Source organism: Athene cunicularia (assembly GCF_003259725.1).
Source record: "Athene cunicularia isolate RWA chromosome 12 unlocalized genomic scaffold, athCun1 chr12_part1, whole genome shotgun sequence".
In the NCBI taxonomy this organism is placed as follows: domain Eukaryota; kingdom Metazoa; phylum Chordata; class Aves; order Strigiformes; family Strigidae; genus Athene; species Athene cunicularia.
The window spans coordinates 18,254,284-18,263,586 of NW_020799116.1; the positions used below are offsets into that span (position 1 = coordinate 18,254,284).

Sequence of the window (9,303 nt, forward strand, 5' to 3'; positions counted from 1 at the left end):
CCCTGCCAGTGAGGGGACATCCCCAGCCAGTACCACAGACCCCTCCATCCTCCCAGTGCTGAGCTCTAGCCCCTGCTAATGGGGACACTGGGTACCACCTGCCAGGGACTTACCTGTGGGCCTGAAGCTTCAGTTCCTCCTTGGTGGGGCTGAAGACGTGCTTCACCTGGTGCTTGGCAATGGCCTCCCACTTGCCCGTGTTTTTCTTGAGGATGTGGTCCCAGATAATAGGAACCTGTCGGGAGAGGCAGAGCAGGAGGAAGGGGTGCTCACAGCCCGACTGAAGGCACTGCAGTACAGGGGCATTTGAGGTGGGACAGCCAGACCTGGGCATGAGGAGATGCCACCCCCCACCCCCCCCAGGAGGGTGAGCGGTGGCAGTGTGTGCAGAGGCGAAGGTGCAGAGAGCACGGGTGTGCTTTTGGGTACACGGAGGGGACAGATCTGCTCGCCAACAGGCATTTAGGTGAAACAAGACAAAACCTTCCGGGTTCAGCTGGGAGCCAGAGTTCAGCCCCCAGGCCTGGTCTCCCAAACAGAAAGCCCTGGGATCTCAGTGCCCTGCATGCCAGCAGCAGCGTGAACCTTGTGCACCGGAGCCGTTTGCCTGAGCAGATTTTTCCACTCGTCAGTTCCCCGAAGACGAATACACGGGGAAGGGCTGGCTGGCGCGAAAGGGAAAGCGCCCGCCAAGAGCGGTGCGGGGAGTTCAGGCTCTGGAAAGGACGATGCTGCTTCAAACAGCACTGCCTTCTCTGGCAGAGTAAAAATAGCCAGGCCTGGAAGGGGAGGAGGCTGCTCTGGGAGCAGTCGAATGGAAAAACGCCTTTTCAAAGCTTGGCTCGGCGACAGGGAGTGAGTTCACTGCTTTCTGGGCAGAGTGGGGAGCCCATGCGTGTGCTTCCAGCTGGCTCCCCCTGCCCACCCACCGGGCTCAGCCCCAGCCCTTGGTGGAGGCAGGAGCAGCAACTGGCACAAAAGCAGAGATACGGAGAGGGGCAGCAGCCTGGGCAAGGGCTGGACGAGGTCCCCAGTGCAGCAGCTGCCTGTCCTTGCCCCACCGACACGTTGGCAGTTGAGGCTCATGGAGCGAATCCATAACCACGTCCGCCCTGCTGCCACCCCCAGCCCCAAGCGCTCAACTCGCTGGCCAGGAGCCTGCCCCAGCCCAAGCCCCTGGCATGGGCACATCACCCTGCTGGCGGGCCACAGGGCCAGCCATGCTAGGGACAGTGTGCTCCCCCACCACACAGCCCAAGCGGCTGCTGCACGACCCACCCGTCCGCCCCAGGAAGCGGCGCAGGAGCCTCCAGCAGCGGGGAAAAGCCTGTGTTCTCCCAGCTCTTCTCAGCTGCCCCTATGCAGATTTCTCCCACACACAGTTTCTCTCCTCTGCTTACCAAAAGGCAGTGGCACTTTTCTCCAGAGGTTACCACTGCAGAATTAAAACTCCCAAAACACTGACAGTTTGAAGACCCTCAGGGCCCAACTCTCAAGCCCCAGATATTGGCTGGGACCAGTTTGAGTCCAGTCTCTATCGCCAGACCTTGGTGTCCCTCCATACACAGCGTGCCAAGCAGCCCCGGCCCAGGGCTGTAAAAGGGAACTCTTCCCTGGGAAGTCCAGAATTCATCAGGAAAACACTGATAAATGTTAAATAAAGAGTTAATTGTCAAAACAAGACAGGGGTTGTCTCTGCCCCATGCAGCCACCACTCAGGGCCTCAGTGCAATCTGGAGAGCTGTTTATAATCCAACACTGATGCCTTTAAATGTGGATTGCTTGGCCGCTGCGATACCAGGACAAGACTCCCACACCATACACGGACAACTCTGCTGTGAAATGGGTGCTTGGCTGCTTTACCAAGGCACTGCCTCTCCAGAGCTGGGCTTGCTCTGGGGAAAAGAGGGTAGGGAGCTATCAGGCTTAAAGTAGAGCAGCTGGAGAGGTGGAAGAAGAGCTACAGGATACCTGCTCCAGGATGAGATCCTTTTTGGGGGGAGCCGGCTCTGTCATCGCGAGGTGGCTCAGAAATCTCTGCATCTCCACCAAGTTGGGCAGCTGGTCCATGAGGACGTCTGTCAGGAAGGCACGGAGCTGTGGCCATGGAGGGGAAAAGAAGAGCGAATGGAGAGAGGTCAAGACAAGGCAGCCAGAGCTGGGCAAGCAGCATGGCAAGAGCAGGGATCCACATGGCACTGGCAGAGCGACCCATGAGTGTCCCATAAGGTGGGCTCACAAACACAGGCTTTGCTGCTGCTAGCACGGTGACAGAGCCCACTGCTCTCCCACCACTGGCTCCTTTGGAGGCCACAGTGGAGATGGGGAGAGGTGCCCGGGGGCTCCTAGTGCTGGCAAGGTCCTACTCTGTACTGTGGGGCTCAAGGCCTTTGTGGTGGAGGGTCCTACCTTGAGGAGCTGGCTCTTGTTGAAGCCATCAAAGTGGTATTTGTGCTGGCACTCAGGGCTGAGCAGAAGGTTGAGGAGGGCGAGCCACACCTGCCCATCGAGCTTGGTCATCTTCACCTGGTCTTCAGGAGGTACCACGTGCCACATGCCATTCTCAAACTTCCTGAGCTTGCCTGAGGGACAGTAGAAATGTGACTCCAAGGAAGAGACAGCGCTCCTGAGGGCAGACAGCTCAGAGGCGGGGATGCTGGCCTATGCTCACTGCCTCACTTCACCCCAGGCAAGCCCCTCTGCTCCTACCTGACTCAGCTTCCCCACCCCTTTGCTCAGCATAGCAGCATACTTGGCACGGAGACAATATATTAGAGAGCATGAAAAGCATAAAGAACATGCATTAAGACTATAGAGCTGTGGCAGGAACTGAAAGATCCCCAAGGTATCTCCCAGGAGTGTAGAGCACTGGTAGATGGTGGGGGAGCCCATGCTGCAACAACAGAGTGGCTGGAAAGGCATGTTTTGGGGTAGCAGCATGGCCAATACCCACTCTTCTGGAGTTCCTTCTGCTAATGAAAGCCAGAAGTAGCATTAATATAACAGAAGTGACAAAACAAGCTCCACAAGCTACTGTTCTGCTCTGGGGGATGGAGGAGGATGTAACCCTGCATCTGCACAGCCTGGAAATGCCCTTGCACTCATGTTTCTTTCCAGTCCCTCCCTCAGAGCCCTGGATCAAAGGTCCCTCTGACACCCTGATTGAGAGAAGGGATGCATTTCCTGGCTGGAGGAAGGAGGAAAGCTTCCACATCCAGCTGGGCTCCTCTCAGCAGGCGCAGAGCCACGTGCTTCCCAGTATCTCTTCCTCCCCTGTCTGTGCTGTGACCCCCTGGTGTGGGGCTGGGGATGGGAGTGTGGGTTCCCACGCCCCAGACTGTGCCCTGCTGCTGCTCAGAGGCAGGCACTGGGGAAGTTGGGGGGCTGCAGGGGGGCACACCTGGCTGCAGAGTTGGGGGAGGCAGGGTTGATGGTGCAGGTGATGGCTGATGGGCACAACTTGATCAGAGGCCTTTCGCAAGAGCGAAGCTCAAAGACCAGCAGCTTCAGGGCAATCAGTTTGCTGCCTGGGAGAGTCCATGTCTCAACCTAATTCTCAGTGCTGTCTCAGAAAGGTGCAGACAGGCTGAGACTGGCACTCTGGTCTTTCTGTGTCCAAGGCAAGACTCCTCAGAGGAGCAGATGGGGCTGGCAGATGTGCTATGCTCACACCCTGGCTGTGATCAGCTCAGAAGAGACCCAGCCCTGTGTGAGGATTGGCTTCTGGGAGCACGGCCGGGTCCCCAGCCCAGCTGTGCTGCAGCCGCTTTCGAGCTGTACAGCTTCAGGCTGGGAGCACTAGTGAGGAGCAAGGGGAGGAGGCTGGGGGGAGGCTGGAAGGGGAGTAGATTTCTGCAAGGGCTCCTACAGCAGGCCCGTCACTGGATGCAGGTCCCAGTAGGCCACCACTGTGCCCCAAGTACCACGGGGGCATGATCTGTACCTGCTTCCCGGCAGCTCCAGGGGCAATGCTCCACCAGCTCGACGAGGAGGCAGGGCAGGTTGTGGGTGTTCAGCATCCGTGTCAGCGCACTCAGGGGCAGACTGGAGATATGACAGAAAGGGTGAAAGGGCGCTTGAAGACAAATGCCAGAACAGATACAAATGCTCCCTGAGGCAACTGGGAGAGGCAGGGAAAAAAAAACCCCACAATGATCTGGGTTCTTGTGAGGGAGCAGGGTGGAGTGCTGCAGCTTTTGCCTCCCCGGGCACAGTGCCACTGCCACCACGGACACAGCCAGCTGCTGAAAGGGGTCCAGGCACCCGCTGAGACCCCACAGAATCTCCACCGAAGAATTTGGTGTGTGTCCTCTGCTGCTCCTGGGCACCTACCTCTCCACCTGATCGGTGATGAACCGCAGCACAGACAGGGCTTTCAGGGAAATCTCAAATTCCATCGTCTCCGCCTGCTTCTGCAGCTCCTGTGGAGGGACAAGCACAGCCTCAGGATTTCAGGCCCCATTTCCCAGGAGCTACAGGCAGGCAGGCTGTTGGCTGCACATCGCTAACCACAGACTGGGGAGGAAATCAGAGCCCTGCAAAACAAACTCAGCTTCTTGTCTCAACTGTGCCAGCACTGCCTGTTTGCCCTGGCAGCCGCTGAAGTGCTTGCAGCCCACTGTTGCTCGTCCTCATCTCCCTGTGGCTATCAGCAGCAGCACCCCTGCACAGGGATACCCCCTGAAAGAGGCCAGCCCCAGACCCCTCCTCTCTCTCTCTCCTGGGATCATCTCGTGGCCCACGGACCTGCAGAGACCTGTGAGGTTGAGGGAGGGGGGAGCTGCATGATCAGCAGAGGAACCAGAGGAAGAAAAAGGAGGGAGAAACTTAGCCCTGGCACAGCTGTCGATCTACAACCACCCCTCCTGGATCTGCCTCTCCCCTCCAGCTTGCATACAGCCCGCTAGAATATCTGCCTGTGGTCATCCCAGCCAGCAGCTACGCCACACTCTCCAGCCACCCGGTCTCCTTCCCTTCCCCAGCAGCATGGACATCCAGTTCATCCCCCACGTGCTCAGGCTAACAGCCTGACCACCCTCTGACTCAGCCTCTTTCCAGCCATTGGGATGGCCAGGCTGAGGGTGCCAAGCCCTTCTCCCTGGCCCAGGCAGAGCTTCTCCTTTCCAGTCCCAGATGCTCAGCAGCTCACATCTTTGTCTGCAGAACACTGACCTCAGCAACTCATATTTCTCTAAAGCGCCACTGCAACAGTTCCCTTCCAAATTCCTGTGGTAAGAAGCCCTGTGCTCCCTGTGCTGGTGCCCCACACGGTACTAAGAAAGCCTTAGGGCTCTTCCCCACCACCTCCCTCTCCAAACTCCCCCAGTGAGGCAGTTTCCTACAGCTCCTCCTGGTATCCAGACCTGATCTCTACAACCTTCAGGCAAAGACTATCTTTTGCCTGTCCCTCTGGGGGACAGCAGGACAGGTCCTGCTCCAGGGGTTACCACCATACACAGTCACAAAGGACAACAGGCTCCACAACACAGGATTGGGCAGGAACAGCTTTTTCATAGCCAGTTATTGTATGTAGAAGCAGGAGGGGCTGGAATGAATCAGAGGAAACCAGGCTCCTTGGGAGATGAGCGCTTTTTAGAACCCTATTGGCTAGAAAAGGTTGGATTTTTAACTTGAGCTATGTCAAAGTACTAACAGAGACACCCCCTTCCCCTCCCCAGCTGGGAAAACATTTCCTGGAAAACATCCCTATTGTGCTCTGAAGCCCTCCACTTCCTTCCCTTTTCTGGAAGAGGAGCACGTGCTCAGGCAACAAGCCAAAGGATGGAGGCAGCATGGGAGGTACAGCCAAGCTTGCAGGCTATCACTTTAACCCCACTTCTCCAGATGCTCCTTGTCATGTGTGTTGTTTAAGTAGAAAACTCAAGGTGCTGAGAAACAGCAGAAGCAAAGAGCTCCCACATTGGGAAGGTGCGAGGCAGCCCAGGAACACCTGACTGGGAACAGCTTCAGGCTTGCTGCTGACCCAGACCAGCACAGAGAAGCAGCATTTCTCAGACAGCCGAGGATATTAGGGGAAAACACATTAGCACAATTCCTAGTCAGACTGTACATCAATTTAGGGAAGAATCCCTCTCATGGTTAACACTGGCTGGCTCCAGTGGCAGCCTGAGCTAAGATGGTTTCACAAGCTCCAGGAAGACATACCCATACAGCTTTCAAGAGCCATGTCAAACAGCCACAACCCCTGGTACTGAATATTTTGCCTAACTGTCGGGTCCCCAGTGTCCCTGCCTCAGAGCTCGGGCCACGTCCTGCAGGAAGAAGCCTCAAGCTGGCCCTGTCAGGACAGAGGGCGGCAGGCGGCTGCGGGGTGGAGTGAGGCGAGTGCAGCTGCCGGCCCAGCGGAGCTGCTGCTGCGGATGTGCACCAGCATCAGACGCCCTCTGAGATGGGCAGGAGGTGCTGGGGTTGCAGTCAAGGGGCCCTCCCCATTGTGCCTCTTCATGTGGCCCACATCCTCCATCACACGTGTCCCAGTGAGCTCCAGGACCTTCTCCTCACCTGCATGGATGAGGGGCTGGCCAGATCCTCGGGACGAAGTCCGACCGGGGTCACTGTCTGTCTGTTGGCGCTCCGAGCGATGAGCAGAGTCAGTTTTCGGTGGCAATAATCAATCAAATCCAGAATGCTGTCCTCTGCTGACTCGCAGATCTCCTTCACAGTAACAAGAGTTTCACAGAGGGCCAGCCCCTGCAGCTGTGGCTTTCCACCCTCAAGGGCTTTACACTGAAGAAAGCTGAACCTGTCTCTTACCTTGTGAAAAAAAACCGTCTCCAAGAGGTTAATGATGGAGGCTTCATGATGCAGCTGCGGGAGGAAAACGGCAAGAATGAGGTAACAGTGGAGCACTCACCAGCACTGAGGACATGGGCAGCAGGATCGGGGAAAGAACTCTTCTAAGAAACTGCTTATATAGTTGTGGCCAACACAAGAACCAAATACAAGTGATGTAATCTTTAAAACAATGCCAGTTCGTGCAGTTCATATTAATATGTATGCTAACATGCCTGTGATGCTATAGCACACTGACAGAGAGTCACGCTTCTCAGCAGGGCTCCTCAAGGCTCTGTCTCTGCACTAGTGGCAGTACAACCACGGCCCTCGGGCAAGCTGTAGCCCCTGGCACTGGCACAGAGCCACTGCCTGAGATCGGACAGCGCTCTGCATGGCTGCACTGCTCTCAGCCCAGGGAGACAGCCTTGTCCGGAGACTGGGAACCGTGAGATAACTGCCTCGAGGTAATGCTGCAGACAAACGGCTGCTCAGGGAAGAGACTGCCTTGCCTGAGCACGGTGTCACCCTGGACTGAAAATGGGCTAAAACTTCCAAGCACCAGGCACATTTCCCTTAGGCCAAGGGCTTCATCCCTTCACAGGGAAGCCCAGCTTCTGAGATCGCTCACTTGCCCAGAACGGCTCAAGGGGCCACTGGTCCCAGGAGCTTGGTAAGAAAAAGCTTCATTTTTCTTAACCCAGAGGCACATAACCTAGGAGAGGCTTCTGGTTAGAGGTGCCAGAGAAAAACTACTCACAGGAGGGGAAATGCCCCAGGGGTGGGTGTTCCTGCCCGGAAGTGAGAGTAGTACCAAGTCATTGGGAGCTGCAAGCCATGAGCACAGCTGCCTTCAGGAGCAGCTTTTGCTGCACCCAGCACCTCCTGCAAGCCCCTGTGCAGGATTAGGCAGGAGCCAGCCCTCCAGGGAGCTGAACTCCCCTGGAAATGGCTCCCTGTCCCTCCTAGGGGCAAGAACATGGGCTTGTCACTCATGGCTTTGGGAAACCAGGTACTTCCCACTGTGTCACACTGTTCAACGCAGCTTCTCAGCCTGGTGAGATGTAAAACCCCAGCTCCAAGATCTTCAGGGTGACATTTATTTTCAACATAGTGGTGCCCACCCAATTTCCAAGCTTGTTCCCACTTCCCCCTCTACTCACCACCACATAAATGGGGAAGGTGTTTCTCGGCTTGAAGTCCTCCAGCTGGCACAGCACAGGGAAGATCTTGTGCTTCCAGATCTCCACAGAGATCAGCTCTCCAATCAGAACAGGAATCTAGACAGGGAAGGGACAGGGGAAGTGAAGCCTTTCAGGCCAGTGCTGCAGAAGGAACCAGTTTTATAGATAATTTTCAGCCACACAGACTTTAGAGTCATCTGATAGAGGAAAGCAGCCTAGAGGCACACCATCTTTATATTCATCCAGCTCAAAAATCAACAGCTTTTCACTAACAGACCAGTGGGTAGAGAGTGCTCCTGGAGTTGCAAAGGGGGAAGATGACCCTGAGGAGCTGGACGGGTCCAGGGCACCACACACCCCAGTGTAAGCAAGCACATTCTGGGGCTGCCACATCCCAGGTATAGGGCAGAGATCCACAAGTGGAGCGGCCAGTGCACAGCAGAGAACAAAACAACCTCCAAGAGAGTAACCAGACACCAGCAAGTAGAAATACACAACTTGACCTTTAATTTTTTTTTTAAAAAAGCAAAACTGGCAAACCACCAGTCAAATGTCTTTGCTGGAGATACAACTGAATCTTCACCATTTTATTCAAAAATTGCACATTGTCCACAAGATAAGCCCAGCTCAAGGCTAAAGGCCTGGTGTGGGGATCACTATCGCACCCAAGGAGGCTCACCTTGGCGTAGGTGACCAGCAGCTCGGTGAGGAGCTGCTCCTGGCCCGCGGAGGCGCTCAGGATAGCATGCATGTTGAGCTTCTCCACGCACTCGTGCTGCCGAAGCCATCTGCAGGGCAGCCAGCAAGGCCATCAGCGCCATGGGCCTCTGGCCACTGGCTCTGGGGCTCCACTGCACTTCTGGAGAGGGCCCCACATGGAGGGAAAACTGCTCCCAGCACCCCCATCCCCAGGAAATGCCCCAAGCCTGTGAGACACCCCCAAGCCCCACACTGTCCCCTGAGCCTGCGCTCCCTGGGGCAGCAACACTACCCATTGAAGCCTCAACTGCTCTCCCGCCTGCTCCCAGCAACACCTACCATGAGACAGCCTCGCAGGGGACACCCCAAAACTGGGGGTCCTCCTCTCCATTCGCCCCTACCCACAGAGACCCTCTGGGGACACCCCCAGATCTGGGATCCTTCCTCATCCTCCCCTCAGTCCTTCCAGGAAGCAACCAAAATGGGTTGAGGCCCCCTCCTCTGGGCCCACCCCACCCTTACTCTCTGGGGAGGCCCCAAAACCGGGGCCCCTCCTCTCCCCCCACAACCCCAACGGGCACACTCCAAATTTAGTGCCCATTCCTCACACCCACCCCCGCCCAGACCC

At 56.4% G+C, this 9,303-nt stretch overlaps 1 protein-coding gene across 1 annotated transcript; it reads right to left on the minus strand.

Annotated features, from left to right (window-relative positions):
* Positions 1–109: 109 nt before the first annotated feature.
* On the minus strand, positions 110–9,283 carry ZMYND10 (zinc finger MYND-type containing 10). Its single transcript, XM_026857603.1, has 9 exons — positions 8,656–9,283; positions 7,956–8,072; positions 6,775–6,828; positions 6,523–6,675; positions 4,333–4,421; positions 3,944–4,044; positions 2,410–2,582; positions 1,972–2,097; positions 110–235 (listed from the first exon to the last, which is right to left on the minus strand). Exons 1-9 carry the CDS (start codon positions 8,725–8,727, stop codon positions 110–112), a joined length of 1,011 nt encoding a protein of 336 aa, XP_026713404.1. The 5' UTR covers positions 8,728–9,283.
* Between the last annotated feature and the right edge of the window lie 20 nt (positions 9,284–9,303).

Excerpts from the sequence above, each read along its gene's own strand:
- ZMYND10 (XM_026857603.1), bottom strand. The coding sequence starts at position 8,727 with ATGCATGCTATCCTGAGCGCCTCCGCGGGCCAGGAGCAGCTCCTCACC. Across the intron at positions 6,676-6,774 it reads AGACGGTTTTTTTTCACAAG|GAGATCTGCGAGTCAGCAGA; the intron begins GTAAGAGACAGG and ends GTTACTGTGAAG. Across the intron at positions 236-1,971 it reads AGGATCTCATCCTGGAGCAG|GTTCCTATTATCTGGGACCA; the intron begins GTATCCTGTAGC and ends CTCTCCCGACAG.